Source organism: Mauremys reevesii, linkage group 11 (genome assembly GCF_016161935.1).
Source record: "Mauremys reevesii isolate NIE-2019 linkage group 11, ASM1616193v1, whole genome shotgun sequence".
Classification (NCBI taxonomy): Eukaryota; Metazoa; Chordata; order Testudines; family Geoemydidae; genus Mauremys; species Mauremys reevesii.
This window is the reverse complement of record NC_052633.1, coordinates 44,829,093-44,851,045: the sequence shown is the minus strand read 5'-3', so window position 1 is coordinate 44,851,045 and position 21,953 is coordinate 44,829,093. Positions and strand designations below refer to the sequence as shown.

The following is a 21,953-nucleotide window of genomic DNA, read 5'->3' as shown; positions in this document are numbered from 1 at the left end:
CAGACAAAAATCAGGAAGTATGGGAAGTCAGAGTGATGCCAAAGTCAGTGTTTTTTTTTAATTTCAGATCACATAATTTCACACTTCTTGAATTTTGATGCGAGTATCATGTTCAAGCAAACGCCATTATTAGCAGTGAAGCCAAATGAAACTGCTGAGCTTTGCCTGGTTTCAACCTAAACCCATATTTGCAGCTGAGATCTACTCAAAATTCAGCCCAGGCCTTCCTGCAAATCAGTACAGGCTTCTCAAAGGGTTTGAAAATCCTCACCAAATCTGATTTTGAAATTTTTTTTACTATGACAAAAGTTTAGAGAAGTAGCTTTAGAGAGACTTTGGGGAAAAGAAAGACGAATTTTAGACAACACTGACTGCAGTAAGATTAAGAAAGGTAAATAAGGAAATACCAAAAACAACAGCAACTACTTACCCAGCCCCATATTGCTATTCTTTTTTCATCAACAAAACCCATTTCTATAAATTTTCTGTTTAAAAGAAAAATCACAATTATAAAGCCATTTTTATCAGCCAATAGGATTATTTACATTACATGTAGTTAATAAAAAAAGAGGTCAAGCTTCTTTCATGCTTCCCAGACACGTTAGGGTACCACGAAGAACAGAAAGCATATCTGATTTCTACAAAGGACCAAGTCACAGCTTCATGGATTTTAAGGCCCAACAGGACCATTATGGTCATCTGTCCGACCTCCTGAATCAATGAAACATCCTTTTGTTTACTTTTTACTCTTAATATTTAAATGCACATTTATTTTCATCTATGTAGAGAGGCCACGGCATAGCTGAAAGCAATGCTTAAGGAGCCCAGTGGGAGTACTGATCACAGCATGGAAGAGTAACTAAAGAAGATACACTCGGAAATCATTGATACCCCCTTTGGTCTTCATTCCTGACTGTGTTCCCAATTTAAATCTATCTATATAGAGAGATTTTAAAGGAGCTAATAAGATGCATACACACCAGTAAATATATCTCCTGATCTTTCATTATGTTTACTCGCCTTCTCCCATTATTCCAGTCACTCTTTTCTTAATGCCTTTGCTGTGTTGTCACTAACATCAGGGTCTGATCTGGCAAAGTGCTCAACATACTCAACTTCCAGCGGTGCTCTGTGACTCCCCAGAGGTGCCTTACAGGATCAGGCCCTGAGGTTTTAAACTACCCTGCCCTTTTATTTGACTGTAAAGTGTCATGCACGCTCATGCACGCTCAAAATAACAAGGAAAAGTTCTCCCAAGGCTCCCTGCAGATGCATGTTATAAAGCTCAGAGAGGAGGGAAGGGCTATGCCTTACTCCTCTGTTTGATCATCAAGCAGCTTGAAGGGAAAACCAGATCACTAGCGCTGGGTTTCCTGTCTCTGCATCCCATTGCAATGATGCAGTCTGCTGAAGGAAACATACTAGAGAGGGAAGGAGGGTTTGTGCACAGGGACATCTTTCCAAAGAAGCCACTTAGAAAAAAAGTTATGTAAACGTGGGTGAATTATCACTGCAGATCACAGCACACAATAGGGTAAAACAGGGAAGAAGAGGCAGGAGGAGGGAAAAGACTCAAGAAAAATTAAAAACTAGTAGGTCAAGGGCAAGTCCCCTGTTCAGCTATATAATCTCACTTTTCTTTCTCTCAGCCATCTTCACATCCACATTTAGAGGAAGCATAGTGACAAATGCACCAAATAGGGCCAGATTCACCCCAGGGTCTCTACCAGCAGCTGCAAACTTTCCTTTGCCAGGAAGCCCACACAAGTGGCCAGAACCACACCCAATTAGGAGTTATTGGCTGGGAGGGACATGGGATGTGGGCTTCCAGAGGGTGCACTAATTCAGCACAGGTCTGCTGCAGCCTTCACCAGCTGGGCTCCTATGCTTAAAGCACCTCTCTCCCCGGGGGGCAGTCCCCCACCAGGGTGCATGTCCCTTGCTGGTAAATTTGCCCCATAGTCATGGGACAGACTGGCAAAATGAAGCAGAAGCCATCCTACACACACACAATGTAAAACGAGTGTAGAGGCTGGCAGTGAACTGGGGAAAGTTTGCATGGAAAGTCTGTGGTAATTTCAGCCATTCCTTTACAGGCTCTCAGACCAGACTGCAGCTGCAGAAGCACCTTAGCCTCACTGTGTCTCTGACAGGTCGATTTCGACCCCTTTCACATTGGAGTGTCACTTTAGAGCAATAACAAGTAATTTATAACTTTGATGCTCTCATAAAGTGAGTGATTATGTCGCTGCAATGTTTCAGGAAAGAAAAGCAAATAACAGATGACACTTAGAAGCCTGAAATGATAAAACAGGTAGTCTGCTTCAATCTTCAATGAAAAGGATAATAATAACACGATACTTAATGCAATAATAGCTAAGGAGGAAATGTAGAGATCACTAAGCAGAAACAGGAAGGAAGAGATAAGGGTACTTAGAGGCAGTGCTCTCAAGCACATATTGCAGGGACATGGGTGTCAGGGCTCCTGGATTCTATTCCTGGCTCTGCTATTCACAGCCAGGTCTATCGTTTGGGTGGGGCACCCATTCCCCCCACTCAGCCTCCACAGCACCAAAAAAGTCTGCCTAGATACCAATCAGCCCCTTTGGGGCACCTTCCCCAAGACAAAATTAATCCCTCTCCCCTACAACACAGCTCCCCTGGGGCAGCACACGAACCCTCCTCCCATTCTAAACACCTGCTTTGGTAGTGCTGTTGTATCTTGTGACTTAAAATCCCAAACTGAGGCTTCTTTCATAAGACCCTCAGTCCTTCTTTCTGTCCAGAGGCTCCGTTCAGGAGGGATATATCTGTTTGGAGCACTTGCAGTCTGGATAACTTTGATGCAGAGCAGCATGGGTGGGAGGAATTGCAAGAGGCTGCTGTCAGCACCTGTTGGCCCCAGGCACTCTTGTCATTTCTTGCTACCTTGGAATGGCAAGGAAGATGGGTCTTGTGACTGAACACAATCTCAGATAGTCTATAAATGTGGGTAGAGCTGTACCACAGACTTCGTGTCTGATCGTGGGCAAGTGCTTTCAGATCCTAGGATCGAAGGCATTATGGACATGCACATTATTACGCTTAAAGAACTGAAGTAGCAGTATTAAGTGCCCCCTTTACAGTGATTATGTATATCAAGTGATGAGTTCAGGGGATACCACATGGGTACCATGTACCTCTAACTTTTCCTCTCCACGGGTCCCATCTCTTGTCTTGCTTACTGGAGGCAGTGAGGGGCCCCAATATAGATTTTCATTCTTAGCAGTTACCAGCCAAGTGGTGCTCAAAAGACCTTGAAATGCATCTACTAATCTGTCTCATGGACCACTGCTTCAGTGTTGCTTAACATGTGGAAGGGATTCTATTGAATCCTACTGTGATACTCACTTCACTGCTGAGATTTGGTCCTCAATTTCATAGACTCCGAGTTTTCGATATACAGCATGTAGCATCTTGTCACCTTGAAAAGCTGTCCCTCTGCCATCCACAAGAACAACAATAATTTCCTCTCCACTTGCAAGATAGGTTATCCAGCTAATCCCAAATGTGTGCTTTACATTCTGACTGCAAGGTCCTCCATACCTAAAGGAAATATTCGCAGATCTCAGGTTTAGATTTGGTGGGTGATCTTAAACAAAGCATTTATTAAATACAGGACATGAATAATGGAATAACTAAAGCTCAAACCTCAGATCTTATTTAATATAAAAGAAACTTCTTGAATGCATAGACCCTGGCAGCCTAACAGAATCTTAATTCTGGAGAGGGGAAATTTCTGGAAGTGACTGTGTCTCATACAGGTGTCTCATATTTTCCCTGAATATCTTCTCCTATAAGGCAGAACAGGCTCGTGGTATTCAGTAGACAGAAACAGTCAGACCTTTACTGATATAGGTGTGCGACTTTGCCAGCTGTAATCCATTTCAGTTCTTGTATTACTAGGTTGAGCCATTCGATTTGGCCCAGAATGGCCCATGGCTGCACTGTCCCAAGAGGAACTTTGAGAAGATATTATGCCTCAAAGTCACAATTTCTCCCCTCTCTGCTTTGTTCTGGCAGAGTGAATTACCTCACCCCTTGTTGGGATACAGTTGACTCCACACCCCTCTGCATCTGGACTGATAATCTGACCAGCAGTGAGTGGGGAAGAGGCAAGGCCTCCTTTCCCCTTTGTGCCAACTTGCTTACTAAGGGGAATATCAAGTGAGCAGCCCCTGCTTTCTCCCTGATACCTGGCATCATAGTCTGAGCACACCTTACTCATCTGAGCAAGACAACAGAAAGGGTTTTACTTCTTATACACTTGAATGAAAGCTGGGGATAATCTCTAGCCCACAATGTTTACATTTTTTCTTCTTGGCCACTTCCGATAGGCTCATATCATACTTTCCAAACTTAACAACAGTGAAACCCATAATGTGCTATCTTAAGCAGTCTCATGGTACATGGAAGCAGCAATGGAATTGACTCCAAACAATATTCTACAAATTCCTATTCTCCTTCTGAAGGACTAATCTTAGTCTCACTGAAATCAGCAACAAAACTCTCATTGATTTCAATAGGATCAGGATTCTATTTCAGAAATGTAGCCTAAAACCAAAGAACGGGTGTGCTTGTTATATACACTAATGCACTTATCCTGCACTACATGTGACATGTCAGAACTAATACTCTTTCTGATAAAGCAGATTATGTGGAAAAAGAAAAGAAAATCTTACATACACCTGAATAAGCAGAGGATACTTCTTGGATCTATCAAACTGCGGAGGTAGAAGCATCTTGTACCACAAAGCTAAAAAAAGATATATTACAAATATATCAATGTTTAAGATGATTCTTCTATGTATGAGCCATTATTTATTGGAGTAGCATATGAAAATGAGTAAGCAACGAGACACAGGATTCATGAATTGTGAGTCACGAACTGATTTTAAGTCATTTTTCCTATTTAACTGTTTGAAACCAATCTTGAAGAAATAGTGTTGAGGCTTTTGGGTTTTATTTTTTAAAATTAAGCTGCATACAATAATATTAGGGTCTAATTTCTGCAGGATCTAGAAAAAAATGAAATCAGGATGACAAATACTATCTCAATGGTGAGCTATTCAATACCAATTTATTACTATAAAATAATGTTATAAAATCACTAATGATAACACCTTCACAATTCAGACCCTATTCTCAAGGCATTATAAAGGGCAATGCATGCATACCAGTTTACATATTACCTTTTTATGAATACCACAATGCTTTTTATTTTTCTCTCTCATGTGAGAGAAAAATAAATTAATTTACAATTAAATATTTGTAAATTAATTAATTTACAAATATTAATGAATGAAGTCTCTTAACAGCATCAGCTCTGTGTGGTAGGGATGTATTGTATCTGTTTCACTGACAGGCAAACTGATGCATAGTGACATTGAGTTTCTCAAAGTCAAATAGTGAATCCATGGCAGAGCCAGAAATACAATCCAGGAAGCCTAATTCCAAATCCCTTGTTCTAATAACTGTTGGAGCATGCGTCCTACAATAGAATAAGTGTAAAAATTATGGGAAAAGTAAATAGTGTAATAGAAGTTGTATAATTCTTACTAATTCCATCCACTTCAAGTTTATTAATGTCTATCTTAGGCATTCTGATGTTTTCCATCGCAGATTCTAATTCCCAATTGTCTTCCAGGACTTTAATCTCTAGGTAAAAGAAGTTTCCATATTAGAGCAATTTGCTTTTCAACTCTTCTCTGTTAATTGATACTCCCTTGTTTTATTTGTGGCTAGACTGGAAAAAAAATCTATGGAAAACTCTTACAAATATGGTAATGAGGTCATACATTGGAAAATCATACACTTGAAGTATTTACATATAAACTGGAACACTGACATATTCTGTATGGGATACAAAGTAATTGATCTTGTGTGACTATTATTTCTTCTCTCCTTGTCCACTCACACCTCACTCTTCCTACCTTTTATTTAGTTAATTATGTACAACACATTCCTGTCTGCAACATGCTTCTCCAAATGTTGACTCTAGTTACATCCATTGTCCTGAATAATGGATCACTGCACACTCCTCTCTATTCTGCCTCCTATTAGCAAGATACAATGTGCTTCTTTGCATCTGAATTAATACTTTAATCTTGTCCTCTGCTGTAACTTCACTGAATTGTAACTTGCAGACTAATTTCTAATCAAATCTCAATATAACCATGTTTATTTACTGAAAAACTTTACTAGATGATCAAGCACCAAACACTGACATGTAAATTTAAAAAGTTATATTTTCTGTATAATTAATATCCAGCACAGATTGTAGTACTGGCACAGTAGGAGTCCATTGAAAGCTACTTTGTGTATCAAAATGCTTTCCTCTGACTAGGGATGGGAATAGAATGTCGTACCTAATGAGGGTCTATGACCTGAATCTTCACCCTCAAACTGAAACAGAACCTTACATGATTTTTTAAACAACTTCCGTTAAACTTTTTGTCATCATTTTACATTTTTGAAAAACACTTCCTGGTTTTGTGACTGCAGAAATACCAGAAGAATACAAGCTGACCAGGAACATGAAATACCAGAATTCTTTCAAGAAAGCCAGTTATTGTGAATGTCCAGGCCAGTTTTGCAGATCCAGGAATTTTGGATAGCTTGGATAAAGGCTGAAATACCATCCTGGTGTTGGAACCAAACCAAACCAAACTAGAGCTCCAAATCTTTTGAAGTTTATCCATTGCTAGACCATCCAAGGTAACCTTCCAATCTGGTGTATGTGAATTTACCTGCACAACTCCCACTTGAATTCATGGGTGATATGTGGTCAAATACCTGCCAACCACAATGAAAATGGACTTGCTGCCCCACTTATGCAATTGCAGCCTAGTCCAAGACAAACACTGTCATGGTCACCTAACAAGAAAGCAATTAGCCCAAGTGGCACAAAGAGGACTAAAACAAGTGGCTACATCATTATCCTTACAAAGGCAAAAGAAGGCAGCTTGAACAGGTTCTTTCTTCAGTGAAGCAGCATGGCTGAGCAAGGCACGATGAAGGCAAAGGTAAAAGTCCATGAAATTAAACATTTGTTTCCTAGGCACAAGGAGATATCAGAGTGCCATACTGATCATTCAACACTTTGTTCATCATTTCATACAGATTGTGCTCGTTGCTGGGGAAATTAGAAGGGATCCTTAATGGGCAGATAAAAGTGGCAATTCATGCATAGATTTTGCAGAAGGAGGAGTTGGAAGAACATAGCTAGAGAACAAAAGCACACGTGATGGGAATGGAACAATCTTTTCCAGCTCCAAATATTTTTTTGGATTCCTCACAAAATTTCTAGTCAACCCTTGCTCAGGCAAAATGCAAGTCTGTGGCAGTGTGCGTAACTAAGGGTTGAGTAGAAACTGTGTATTGAGCTCAAGATTTGGCTCACTGGGAGTTACCGATGCTCAGTATACTCACTGTTCGTAGCAATGTAAAATTCAAGGCTGGATTCAACAATAAAAATACAGTACATTCCAATTTCACAATGAAATACGAAAGAAACTGGGTATTGAATCTGACCCTCAAAGAGAATTAAAAGCATCTTTAGTGCAAGAGACTTATGGGATTAATTTAGTAAAAATTCAGGATAAAAACAATGCACAGAAATATGCAGAATATTTGCAGTACCTTGGTCATTGCTGCCGTCAAAAAGAGTGGAAATAGGAATGCCCGGACCTGTAAAGAGAATTAAAAGAGAAAGAAAGTTGTATATCCTTTGAAACATAACTTGGTTTGAAGAGAAGAGTTACTATTTAAATATCAATGATAAGATCTGTCAGATTACTTGAATTTTCTTGACTTGATGTTTGCATACAACTTCCTTTTTATAGAATCATAGAAATGTAAGGCTGGAAGGGACCTCAAGAGGTCTTCTAGTCCATCCCCCTGTACCTACACCACAAAACAGTAAACACTCTCTTTGAAAATGTCTTACTAACAAGTGTAATAGCTGTTACCATAGTGTAATTATACAGCCATATCAAATGACTGTATAATTGCCTTCCTTTTGAAAATTACTGTGTAATTATGCTTCAGAATCCAAGCTTTCATTTAAAAATAAATAAATCTTACAGTTGCACTGAATATTTTCAAACAGTGAACTGAACTTCTACATAGTGCTCTCTGCCTGAGTCTGCAGACAGTCTGAAACAATGCTCTAAGAAAAGGTGTGAACTATCCCAAGCCATCTCAATAATATGTCAGCTCAGAAGCCTAAGGATGTCACTTTAAATGTTATTAGTGTTACCCAAATGTGATGAAATCACCATATGCCCAATATGTCATTGATGTTTCATGTCAAAAGTGTCCAGCTGGCACATTTGTGTCTCAGTAGTGACCCAGGTTTCAGATCCATACAAAAAGATAGAAGCCACTACTGTTTGATGGATACATAGTCCAAGTTGATATGTGGCATTGACACCACAGAAGCTTTCAAAGAGCATACCACCCGCAGCCTTGTGGATTCAAGGTTTCATGTCACCAAGGCAGCTTCCTTCCCTAACAATGGAGCCAAAATACTCAAGATACAAACAAGGATGTCAAGCATCGTACCAACCAGCCTCTAGTGTCTTCCCAAGTGACTCAATGCCAGCTCAGGTGGCTTGGGCATCTGCTCTGATTGCCACAGTCCATAGCAGCCCACCAGTTTTATGCATTTGATCCAACAAAAGTTGGATGGAGAAGACCTTATGGGCAGCCTCACACATGCTGGAGGGATGTCGTGGCTTCCAACCTCACCTGCCTCAGTCTTAATATAGAGCAGGCCACAACACTGACAGGAGACTGGGTTCTGTGGAAATGGGTGATCTGAAGTGTGTACTCTATGCTCCATGAGCAACATAATGAATGAATGACTGATTGTTAACCAGACTAGCTTCCCACCCAGTCTTGGTACCAAAAGCCCCAATGTCCCCTACCAATCTGTCTAAGTCTCCATCATATCTTCATATCATCTACAATGCTGTGATATATTTTTTAATAGAAAAATCTGTGGCACAATGAAAAATTGTGGGAATGTAAATTCAATTTAGTACCAAAATATAAAACTACAAAGGTTTCTGTATTAAATTGTACTGTTCTGGGCTGGGAGCTGTGAGCGATACAGGCATGAGGGGGAAGGCAATGTTGCACAATTCTGGGGTTCCTAGCACATAATACAGGAATCACTGCCACACACATTATGTCAAAAGCACTGCTTAGGAAATGGGTTCTTGGCCATTACCAAACAACAAAGCTGTAGGGAGGAAGGTAACTTTTAAACCCCTCAAAGAGCATTTCTTTCCTGTAGACAAGGTGACATCCAGCTAATAGCTAAGGTGCCATTACATAAGGTGAACTCAAAATTAACAATGTGAAATGGGCTTCTGAGAACATGTCACATCAGATTTGCTAAGGTGAGTGGATTGCATGTGGTGATGACAATATCAAATATTCTTGGCAAGGATGATTGAGAGATGTTATCATTCTGTTACATTTGCTCCGGTGGCTGGGGTTTTTATTATTTGTAGAGCTGAACATTCAGTTCATATTCTGAAAGATGGTAACAAAAGATGCTACACTGCATATAGGATTGTGAAGGATGAAATGTACAGTTTTTTGCCTTGGAATTTTTATATTATATACTGTCCATTATTTACAGTGCCCTGATAATGGGTGAAAACTTGGCCCACTGAGGTCTAGGCAAAATCTCTATTGATTTCAATAGGACCAAGATTTCACCCACTTCTGCCTTGAAAGCAATTTCAAAGGTTTCCCTGTGTCTTGCTGCATTTATCTTCAGAAAGTTTATATTTGTTGTTAAAAACTACATCACTTAGAAAACTGTCAGCACTTTTGGGGTCAAATTCAGCCCTAATATAAGCAGGCTCAAGTCTTAATGACTTCAGTGGGAGCTGCATCTGCTTATGCCACAACTGGATTTGGCCTTCTATGTTAGAATCAAAGTACAGATTAGCTGGAACCTAAATAATGAAACAGAAAGGCTGAAGTTGGTCAGGAAATGATTTTTTTTCCCATGAAATATTTTAACAAATTTGTTTTAGTCAATTTTTTTTAGGTTTTTGTAAAAAAAACTGAAATCCAAAAAAACAAAAATACTTTGGTTTTCAGCAACTGAGAAGATTTTTTTCACAGTTTTTGGCAACCAACATTTTTCAGTTTAAAATGTCTTCTATCAGCTGAATGAATATTGCCTGGAATAAATATCATCATCTAGCTCACATTCCCTTGAAAATACAACTTAGAATTTGTTTGGTCACATACTATACTTACCATAACAGACTAGGGCATAATACTTAGCATTTTCACTGAATCTCGCTGTATAATACTGGCATCTTTCTTTCCTTAGATTACAAGTAATGCATTGTTTCCTTACAGGATTGCTTCCAATGCTAATTCTAGGAGGAAATGAAAACAAAGTAATACAATATAATATTGCTTTGAAGTACATTTTCAACATAATGCTGCCCCACCTGCTCCGAAACAGCTATATTGTAAAGTCAAGTCACATTTAAATTTCACTTTCTAATCAATGGTTTACAGTTTTTCAATATTTTTAAACAATAGTTGTATGATTCAGACAATATTCTCCTCCCCAATGCCAACTTTCAGATATATGCTTAGTATTTCTGGGATTGTATTTTCAAAGTCTTCAGTGTGGCCTGTCTATTTAGATATTCAGGTACCATAGAATCAGAGTGCCTCACATTTATTATTAATGGATTTTGCTCTCACGGCATCTCATAGTGGATGGTCAATGTAAACAAGCTGTCTCACAGCCCGCCAGCGGATTACCCTGGCAGGCCATGTGCGGCCTGTGGGCTGCAGGTTGCTCACCACTGGGATAGGTTAAGTTACTTTCCTAAGGTCAGACAGGAAGTCTGCGGCTAAGCTGGGAATTGAAGCCGGTCTCCTGAGTCCAAGTCCAGTGCCCTATCCACTAGACCCTGCTTCCGCCTCCATTTGTTTGTGTGTGCAAATTGCAGTTAAAACACTTGCAAATGCATTTTTAGCACTATCACACATGTGTTCAGGTGATTTACACATACAAGTCTATCACATATACATGATAGTATCAAAATGTACCTGGAAGTGATAGATACACAAATGGGGGCCACATTTTGAAACTGTATTAAATATAGTAATACATATGATCTATTCATTGCAAGATACCCGCATATGCAGTGCAACAGCCCAATTCAAATTTTAGGTAAGAACTTCTTGATATTTACTCTTAAAATGTTGAAACTGTTTCTGACTGTGTAGAATTCTCTTTTATATGATATAAACCCAGATCCATCTGATATTAATTTAATCAATATTTATAAAAGTTTGATATGAACTTACTTGTATATATTCCTTCTCCCTGGATAGCCTTCAAATTCATTGCTTGAATAGAATCTATAAATTAATTTGCTTGTTATTAAGTAGTCCATGAAATCATAAGCTGTGAATTAGTATTGAGCATCCTAAATCAGAAGCCTACTTGAAAAGTTGTATTTAACTAAACTAGAATTTGGATTTTGATTTTGTGTGTGTGTGGGGGGGGGGGGATCAAGATGTAACAGTGGGTTAAGCACTCTACTTTTTCATTCCTTACAACCTTTGTTCAAATCCTGAGAAGATGGCAAGTGAACCATGAAATTTAATCACTTCATCCTATTTCCTAGGTGTTAGTTGATCAACTAGGTGTAATGTATAGATCAATCTGTACAACAGAGGACTAAGCATAACTGTAGACTAGAGTATGACTCAGATTCAGTAGAGCATTTGCTCAGCCCTAAGCACTGAAGTCCTGATAAATGGTGATGGGTTTACTCACATGCTTAAAGTTAAGATGCTTTAAGTTCTTTGCTGAATAGAGGCCTAAAAATTATTAGAAAAAAAATGGTGGACCTTGATTTTCAAAAGGTCTTTCAGAAGCCCATGTATACAAAAACGTGCATATTTGTACACAAAATTTACTATAGCTGTGTCCACAGACTGGGTATTTCCACCATAGCTAACTATTGCCATGTGCATACCCAAATACCTGATTTCTGTACACAGCTGTGGTAATTCTAGTAAAATTGCACAGGTCCCAGGCACCTGCCCCTTTGAATATCAGGGTCCAATGAGACTAATGGAACCCTGAAATAATCAATATAATTGTAGTACTTTCTTACGGACAGCAAATAGCACATAAACAACAGGCTCTGCTCTATAGAATACTTACATTGCATCATCCGTTACTTTAAAAATGTATATCGCCTCCCATTGTCCATTTGTAACTGGTATTGCATTTTCCTATAAAACAAGATATTGCAAGGTTATTTCAGGAACCTACAATATAGGAATTTACTGAGGATAATTCTTTGTTTGACGTACCACTGAGCCATTGATGTAATGAATATGTTTATAACCAGCCTTATCACTAAAAATTTTGTAGTATGAAGTAGTGTCTGAAGTAAAATATGGTGTTGAAACGAAGAACTGAAACAAAGGAACAGAAACAAAAACAACCAGGCTTTTAAAGCAGTTTATAACATGCACAGTTTACAATATGTACATTAAAGCAACCAGAGAGTGCTTTAACTGGCCTTCCCTTTTATCACAGTGTACATTTTGTCAAACTTCTTAACTGGTACCTGGTCACAATGCCTGTTAACATGTACACACGCTTTCTGCTTCATGCAGGTGGGATTATTTTGTGTGTGTGTGTGTGTTTTTGGTTTGATCAATTTTTTTAATTTAGTGATTTTTTAATTATAGTCAGAGTTGGTGATTTTTAAAAATAAAAGTTTTTGAATAAAATTAGTATTTGTGAAAGGTGCTCGGACTAATAGTCCTGGTGACTAAAGTTTTCTGTTTATACACAAAGCAGGTACAGCACGGGGCAGAGGCTGTCCAAGCTTCTCCACTCTGCCCACCAATATGCTTCAGTCCTGTTGGGGTATAAAGACAGTTCAATCTCTATTCCTGCTCAAACCTTGGTCTCTGCTGAGATAGTTAACAAGGGAGCCAGTTACTGTCAACTGTGATTTTTATTTTTTAAATAAGAGAAAATGGTCCCACAGAAAATGGTCTGAAGCCACCAACCCATTTCATATATGCCATCAGACACTCATTAGGTCCTATGACTTTCCAACACTGCTGACTTGAGCTGTATTTGAACCCAGGGGCAGCTCTAGACATTTTGCCGCCCCAAGCACGGCAGGCAGGCTGCCTTTGGCAGCTTGCCTGTGGGAGGTCCGCCGAAGCCGCAGGACCAGCGGACCCTCCGCAGGCAAGACGCTGAAGACAGCCTGCCTGCCGCCCTCGTGGCTACTGGAGGAGCGCCCCCCACGGCTTGCCGCCCCAAGCACGCGCTTGGTGTGCTGGGGCCTGGAGCTGCCCCTGTTTGAACCTGTGACCCCAGAGCTAAGTTGTTCTGTATTCCATTATTAATCATCCTAAAGCATGAAACCCCCCATAGAGAATAAAGCAAAATTATTCTGTGCAGTTTCTATTAGTTCTTATAGCAACCCATCATCATTAATCCAAAAGTGAACATAAGGAAAAGGGGATCAAATAAAGTGTCTTATCCCCGTAGATGCATATTATTTATCTCAAATAATAGGACTGTGTGTACTGCAAGTTGAGGTTTTCAATTAAAACCAGTGTAAGAAGACTCAGACACTGCTTGATTGAATCTTGGTAACTGACCTTGTCATGCTTGAGGAGTAATAGACATATATATATAGGACATAGATATGTATGGATAGATATCCGAATGCATTGAGAGCTATTGGACATAGATATTTATATTGATGTATTTGCAGTTGAAAGCAAATATCAGTTACCCATAGGTTTCTGGTCTGGCTTCAAAGGCTTCTCCCTTGGTGAAGAAGAGCAGCACTTTTCACTAAAACTGTGCTCTGAAAACACTGTTTACATTTCAGAAATATATTTATTATAGATATGTCCAGAGGAATCGGAGCTGCCCAGTGATGCCAGAGGAACTTTCTTTATCTACGTCCTCTGCCAGCAGAATGCCTCTTGCAGCCACTCCTGGCACTGTGCACTTAGTTCTTTCTCACTTATGTGGATGTGATTTCTATAACTTCAGTATAGCCCAAAGTCATTAAGACTGAGATTTGCAAAGTCAATGTGCGGTGGGCACCTACCTCCCTCAGGCACATTGAAAATCCCAGCCTTAAAATGCATCAGGTGTAGTGTTCTATATATATATTCCATGACACAGTATGATGCCACCTTATTCATATTTCCAACATTATTGTGAAGATAAGTAAATTTTCATTAAATCATAGTAAAAGACAACAAAAATCCTACTCCACCAGCCCATCCTGTCTGACTCGCTTCTACATGCTGCCGATTCTGAAAAACAAAATGAAGGGCAAAACCTTTAGGATGTGTAGGAAAGAGAGGAAAGTTCTTCAAATAAATAAATATGGAACTGCAAACTGACACTGTAGAAGGATTTTAGGGCTAAATTCAAATCACTCCTGAAATAACACGTTCCAGGAAACCTAGAAGGATATCTGACAAAAGTATCAGAACTATATTAACAATCTTTCATAACAATCAATAAAAGCTAGAATTAATGGCTATTTTATCTCAGTTAATTTTTCATTAAAAATCAATCCTTTCAGGACTATTAATGTTAAAAATGTGGGTAATCTGGCATAGTTCCACTGACTTCAATGGAGAGATGCTGATTTACATCAGCTGAGGAATGGAGCCTGTATTTTATGTTCACTTTCCAATTTACACCTGAACTTTTCCCATCGACTTTATATACTGTAGCACATAAGCTACGTCAGATCACACAGTTGTAGGAGCCTTTTATTTCCAAGCACAATGGGGCACTGATGAGCAATGGGGAATTCTTTCTCCTTTTCTCCTCTGGCAGAGGCTAAACGCATAGGATCATATTCTGGATTTATTTATTTACACATTTGTAAATCCAGAGATATTCCATTTAATTCAGTGGAGTAACTCTAGCTTCACAGCAATATAACAGATCAGAATCTGATCTGCTTCCTCCATGGCATTCGAACTCTCAGCAGTCTGGAGAGAAAACTCTTCACTACTCTGCAGAGAGATTCTGGGGACTCTAACTTGTGTGAATAGTCCCACTAAAGTCAATTAGAATATATTCCTCTTTTAACATAATTCATATTTATAGAATCAATGGCTGCATTTTTCAAGGGGCATCTCAATACTTGGGTGCCCAACTTGAGATACCGTCATGTGACTGGATTTTGACATAAGAGGTGCTCAGCCTCTCTAAGGTGTTTCAGTTGGGTACACAAGAAGTAGAATTAAGGATTAATGTGTAGAATTTAGACACTGAAAATCACTGGTCACTTTTGAAAATGCGGGCATCTGGAACTCCTCATATCGCTAAGGATTTTTAGGATTTAGGCCCTTATAATATTTTTCGTGTTGACCTTTAAAAAATGGCTTGTACAGATTTAGAATGTATTCAAATCAGTTATTTTACTAGCTCTAATGATCCTTTTACATTTTTAGGCTTTGATTTGTGTTTGACTTAGAAAGTTTCTAATGCATTTCCAATAGTTTCTAATGACTTTTTCATTGCAGACTGTAATGTCCTGATTGTTAGATGGAACTAAATTATTTACTGGTTAATGCTAACAATTCTGCATGCAATAGATTTATAAGGTTTTTAATTTTATAGATTAGGGTTCTTTTTTAAACTGTTCATTTAATGGAACATTTCTTCACAGTCTGGAGCCCTGTGAAATGCACACACCCAAATTAGCTCTCAGAAGAAAACATTTTGCATTTCTTATCCTTAATGTAGCATCTCAATTAACATTCAGAATTGTGTCTTTTCCTCCTCTTGTCAATCCTGCAAGGTGCTATGCACCCTTAACTCCCACTGACTTTAGTGGAAGGTGAGGGCATTCAGCACCTCAGAGGAGCACTTAACACCTTGCAAGATGGAATCCTTATGCAGCAGTCTGTTTAATAGTTAACTCAGGTGCTTGGCTTTGTTTCTTATTAATGGAAAAATGTGTGTGGCAGTGCAACCAGAAAGAGTAAAAATTTTCAAGTTAATAAGTAAAATAACATTCAATTTAACTTTGTGCAGTTCTGCCCACTGGCATCTTACAGTCAGCTCACAACTTAGGGCCTGATCAGCAAGTGCTTAAGCATATGAGCAACTTTCATGGGACTATTCATGTGAGCAAAGTTACTTAAGTGCTTGTGCTTAAAAAGGCGTATTTACATCTATGCATTCTGAAGAAAAACTTTAAATCAATGCCAAACAGAAAATGTTCAAAACAATGTTGTTTATGAAATAAGCAACCTTTTGTAAGGGACAAACCTCCAAAGACTTAAGGATGTAAGTAAAGCTCTACCTCTGCATTCCTGATTTATTTGCCTCTTTTTTTTAATTAAGGCCTTGAGCCCACAAATACGTAAGCATGTGTGTGACTTTTCTCACACAAGTAATCCCATGGACTCCTATGGGACCTCTCTTATGTGTAAAGTTACTCAAATGCTTAAGTATTATTTGCAAGCCTCCGGCTCACATCAACATGTTTTCATAGGCCTCAATCCTGCAAACACACACACAACTTTTACTCACACAAGTAGTTCCATTGAAATCATATTGGCTTCTATGCGACTATTCACATAAATAAAAGATAAACACGTGCTTGAGTGTTTGCTGGATCAGGGCTTTAGAAATTACTTGTAAAATATATTATTTTCAAATGCATAAAGCACAGCACATTAATTGTACTTTATGCCCTTGGTTTAATCTGAAAACAAAGCAGAGATGGAACTGTTTTTGCCCGTGGAAATGCACAGAGATGCACTTCTTCAGGACAAATAGAGCTAATGCAGCACTCCCATCTGTTCACACGCCTTCAATTGGCCATTTGTGCAAACTTTAATATGATAAAAGCACTGTGTCACTGTATAAACAAAGTATTATGAAAGCATCAGTACAATTAAACAAGGATTGTGAACACAATCCTGCAAGATGCTGATCACTTTGGCCCCAATCCAGCAAAGCACTTCAGCACATGCTTAACTTTAACATGGAATTAGTCCTATTGAAGTCATTTACATGCTTAAAGTTATGTGCTTTACTGGATCAAGGCCAGAATGATCAGCATCTTGCTGGTAGACCTGAATCCCTTGATGTTTCTAAATACTTTCGATTTTCTATATAAACTTTAATCCTCAAAACACATATTTCTTACTGATGGGACACAGATTCAATTTTAAGGAAAATCTGAATTGAATCTGTTATATAATGAAAATGGCCTTTTTTGGAAATGTAAAATTGCTTATAGCACTGGCTCTCAACCTTTCCAGACTACTGTACCCCTTTCAAGAGTCTGGTTTGTCTTGCCTACCAAGTTTCACCTCACTTAAAATCTTATAAAATGAGACATAAAAATACAAAAGTGTCACAGCACACTATTACTGAAAAATTGCTATCTCATTTTTACCATAGAATTATAAAATAAATCAATTGGAATATAAATATTGTACTTACATTTTAGTGTATAGTATATAGAGCAGTATAAACAAGTCATTGTCTATGAAATTTTAGTTTATACTGACTTTGCTAGTTCTTTTTATGTAGGCTGTTGTAAAACTAGGCAAATATCTAGATGAGCTGATGTACCCCCTGGAAGACCTCTGCATACCCCCAGGGGTTCATGTACCCCTGGTTGAGAACCACTGACTTATAGGACCCTGATCTGCAAATTGCATATGAGTAACTTTACATTACTGTGTCTGAATTGTCCCAATGCAACTGTTCATGTGTGAAACGTTACTTTCATGCATAAGCTTTGCAGGATTGAAACTTAACATCCTGTTAAGAAGCAGCAAAGAATCCTGTGGCACCTTATAGACTAACAGACATTTTGCAGCATGAGCTTTCGTGGGTGAATACCCACTTCTTCTTGCATCCGAAGAAGTGGGTATTCACCCACGAAAGCTCATGCTACAAAACGTCTGTTAGTCTATAAGGTGCCACAGGATTCTTTGCTGCTTCTACAGAACCAGACTAACACGACTACCCCTCTGATACTTGACAACATCCTTTTAAAGTCTCAGCAATATCTGCTGTACATATAATTTGTAAAGTTCATTTGAGTAAATTGAAATGTCATGTCCTTTATATTTGAAGTATATAAAATAACAAAAATAATTGTATAAAACAGACAAAAAACTTCTTCCTGTATAAAATTGGTTGCTTGATTCTATATACCCTAAGCTTCAACCTGAAGTGAATATTTATGGATGGTTTAACATAATCTCTAGAAACAAGATTTATGCCCATTATGAGAGACTTTTGATTGCAGGAGCATGAATGTGACTTCCATACTGAAATTATTGCACTTCAGTGTAACCATTTTGGGGGGCATCTGTATGAAATTTATCAGAGAAATGTTGACCGCAGCTCTCTCATCTCTGTATGTCTTCCTCTCAATCTTAATGTACATAGTTTTGAACTATTCCAACTGAAGTAATTTAGTGATTCAAATACAGCCTTAACATAAACTTCCAAAGCACATAAATTGAATGCATTTTTTCACAATTAGGCTCTTCCCTGTGAGGAGATCTCCTGGCTCAGAAATAAAGAGAAGAATTAAACCCAATAGTTTTGAAGTCAGTGGATATCTATTTTGTGTTTTTATTTAAACTCTTTGAAAATACAGTACTGACCATTTGGTTTTTTGCTTTGTAGCTAGATTTTATTTATTTATTTATTTGCTTTGCAAAGGCGTCATGAAATATCATGAAATAATTCACCATTAGTTCTAGGTTATTACTTACAGTAACTCCTCGCTTAACATTGTAGTTATGTTCCTGAAACATGCTACTTTAAATGAAATGATGTTAAGTGAATCCACTTTCCCCATAAGAATTAATGTAAATATGGGTGGTTTTTTTCACCAATAAATAAAATAAATAAAATTGTTTGTTTAAAACTTATACATATGTTTTAAACAAACTATTTAATACTGTACACCGCAATGATGATTGTGAAGCTTGGTTGAGGTGCTGGAGTCAGAGGGTGGAAGAGGGAGGGATATTTCCCAGGGAATGACTTACTGCTAAATGATGAACTAGCACATGGCTGAGCCCTCAAGGGTTAACACACTGTTGTTAATGTAACCTCACACTCTACAAGGCAGCACAAATGGAGGGAGGGGAGACACCATGGCAGACAGAGACAGACACACACTGTGTGTGTGTGTGTGTGTGTGTGTGTGTGTGTGTGTGTGTGTGTGTGTGTGTGTGTGTGTGTGAGAGAGAGAGAGAGAGAGAGAGAGAGAGAGACTCGCATTGCCCCTTTAAGTACACCAACCCCACTCTAAGTACACTGCCTTTTTAATTAGATCAGCAAGTTGAGACAGCAGCTGCTGCCAGCAAGCTCCCTCCCTCTTGAGCCCTGTTGTGTATCCCCACTGCACATTGGAGATGGGGTAAAGGAAATGGGGGAGGCAGGACACCCTGACATTAGAACCCCTGTCTCCTCCCACAGCAAGCAGGAGGCTCCTGGGAGCAGCTCCAAGGCAAAGGGCAGGAGCAGCACATGGCAGTGGAGGGAGGGACAGCTGAACTGCCCGGCAATTGATAGCCTTCTGGGTGGCTGCCACACACCTGATGGGGGGCTGCCTGATGGGGGGCTGCCGGTGGACCCTGGTTCCAAGCCCCCACCAGCTAGCTCCAATGGGCTGCTCTTTCTGCAAGCAGTGGACAAAGCACGCGGCTGCCAAACAATGTTATAAGGCAACAAAGAGTCCTGTGGCACCTTAAAGACTAACAGATGTATTGGAGCATAAGCTTTTGTGGGTGAATACCCACTTCATCGGACACATGTTATAAGGGAGCACTATGCAACTTTAAACGAGCATGTTCTCTAATTGATCAGCAATGAAACAACATTAACTGGGATGACGTTAAGTGAGGAGTTACTGTATTTAGTTTAACAGTGAGGGTGATTCACTAATGCAGTGATTTTCAACTTTTTTTCATTTGTGAAACCCTAAAAAATTTTGAATGGAGGTGTGGTCCCCTTTGGAAATCTTAGACATAATCTGTTGACCCCCAGGGATCCGCAGACTACATGTTGAAAACCACTGAACTAATGGAACAAACAACCAAGGAAAGTGGAGGATTCTTCATCGCTTGACGTTTTCAGATCATGACGAATACCTTTCCGGAAGATATGCTTTAGTAAATTACATATGATAGGGCTCAATACAGGGGTAACTGGGGGAAGCTCTATGGCCTGCATTATACAGGAGGTCAGGCTAGATCAGTGGTTCTCAACCAGGGGTACAGATACCCCTGGATATGCAGACATCTTCCAGGGGTACATCAGCTCATCTAGATATCTGCCTTACAACAGGCTACATAAAAAGCACTAGTAAAGTCAGTATAAACTAAAATTTCATACAGACAGCGACTTGTTTATACTGCTCTATATACACCATACACTGAAAAGTAAGTACAATATTGATATTCCAGTCAATTTATTTTATAATTATATGGTAAAAATGAGGAAGTAAGCATTTTTTTCAGTAATAGTGTGCTGACACACTTTTGTATCTTTATGTCTGATTTTGTAAGCAAGTAGTTTTTTAAGTGAGGTGAAGCTTGGGGGTATGCAAGAAAAATCAGACTCCTGAAAGGGGTACAATAGTCTGAAAGGTTGAGAACCACTGGGCTAGATGATCTAATGGATCCTTATGGCCTCAGAAATCTGTGAATCTATCTTCAAAGTTCTGTAACTTCAACTGTAAATTTGTTCTCACAGCAATGTTAAGCATATATTTCAATGTGCAGTACCTCTGGACAGTACCAGGAATTGGAGTTTTCTTGGAAGTCACATACAGCTAAGACAGAAAAATTCTGGATTCGCTTTAGCCATTGCACGCCGATTCGATTATCTGTTACCCAAGTGAGCCAAGTGAAATAGTGATCACTAAAAACAAAGAATGAAAGCTGGTTATTATAGTATACAAATGGGCTATTGCTAGTGCATCCATTATGGCCCCAATCTTGCTCTATTGAAGACAATGGAAAATCTCCCATTGACTTCAATGGTGCTGGATTCGGCCCTATGTGAACAAGGATTGTGAACTGCATAATGTATGAACCAGTAAAGGCAGTATCTAAAACTTCAGATTAGCTCCAGATCCATAAATATGAAGCTGCAGCATACAGAACAGAACCTCCAGAAAAGAAAATAAGAGGTCCCATCATTTAACACTAAACAGAAAGAAAAGGAAAAGAAGATGAATTTGAGAACATACTACCTTGATGCTATCACTGCAGGAACAGGTACTTCCTTAGGAACTAAACCTTCATGGTTAGTAGTGTCTACAATAAACACTCTAACGGTAGGATTTTTAGCCCCAGCCTTCAAAGGAAATGTATTACCAGGTTATTCAAATCATGCTCTGGAGGATTAGTTACCATTTAAATAAATTAACATATTTTCTTGCAAGAAAACAATCAGTTTTTAAAAGAATTTAAAGTCTTTTGAAATATCGATATTACTGAACATAATGGGGCAGATTTTGATCTTACTTAAACTAGTGTAAATCTGGAGTAACTCACTGTGACAGTTTGTTATTCCACTAAGCATTAGTTCATGCATCAAGAAGAAAACAAATTATCTAATTCAAAGTCCATCCAGACAGCTTGGGGGTAGAACACATGAGATTAGGTGGAAATTCTTCTCTCCTGTGTACAATGTAGAACGTATAGTGCCCCAGTTTTGGGCAGAAGACTCCAGTTAGGGTCATAGGAGCTCTCCAAGACAGAACAAACAACTTGGCCTTATATTTGGAACTACAGATATAAGGCCTGAACCAAAGCCCATTTAAGTCAGTGAGGACCTGACTGACCTG

General features: G+C 38.9%; 1 protein-coding gene across 5 annotated transcripts in view; it reads right to left on the bottom strand.

Moving 5' to 3' along the window:
- The window catches only part of LOC120374929 (fibroblast activation protein alpha), a 75,675-nt gene that overhangs the window by 9,563 nt on the left and 44,159 nt on the right, over positions 1 to 21,953 (bottom strand). For 4 of the 5 annotated variants that reach the window (XM_039495365.1, XM_039495366.1, XM_039495367.1 and 1 more), the window contains 12 exons: positions 21,357 to 21,460; positions 20,887 to 21,022; positions 14,362 to 14,406; positions 12,418 to 12,522; positions 12,266 to 12,336; positions 11,398 to 11,451; positions 10,324 to 10,448; positions 7,681 to 7,728; positions 5,599 to 5,697; positions 4,726 to 4,795; positions 3,391 to 3,585; positions 431 to 485 (listed from right to left, as the gene is read on the bottom strand). In XM_039495365.1, coding sequence (XP_039351299.1) covers positions 431 to 485; positions 3,391 to 3,585; positions 4,726 to 4,795; positions 5,599 to 5,697; positions 7,681 to 7,728; positions 10,324 to 10,448; positions 11,398 to 11,451; positions 12,266 to 12,336; positions 12,418 to 12,522; positions 14,362 to 14,406; positions 20,887 to 21,022; positions 21,357 to 21,460 — 1,107 coding nt within the window. Of the gene's footprint in view, positions 1 to 430; positions 486 to 3,390; positions 3,586 to 4,721; positions 4,796 to 5,598; positions 5,698 to 7,680; positions 7,729 to 10,323; positions 10,449 to 11,397; positions 11,452 to 12,265; positions 12,337 to 12,417; positions 12,523 to 14,361; positions 14,407 to 20,886; positions 21,023 to 21,356; positions 21,461 to 21,953 lie in introns of those variants that run through there. The other variant, XM_039495369.1, reaches the window with a different exon arrangement.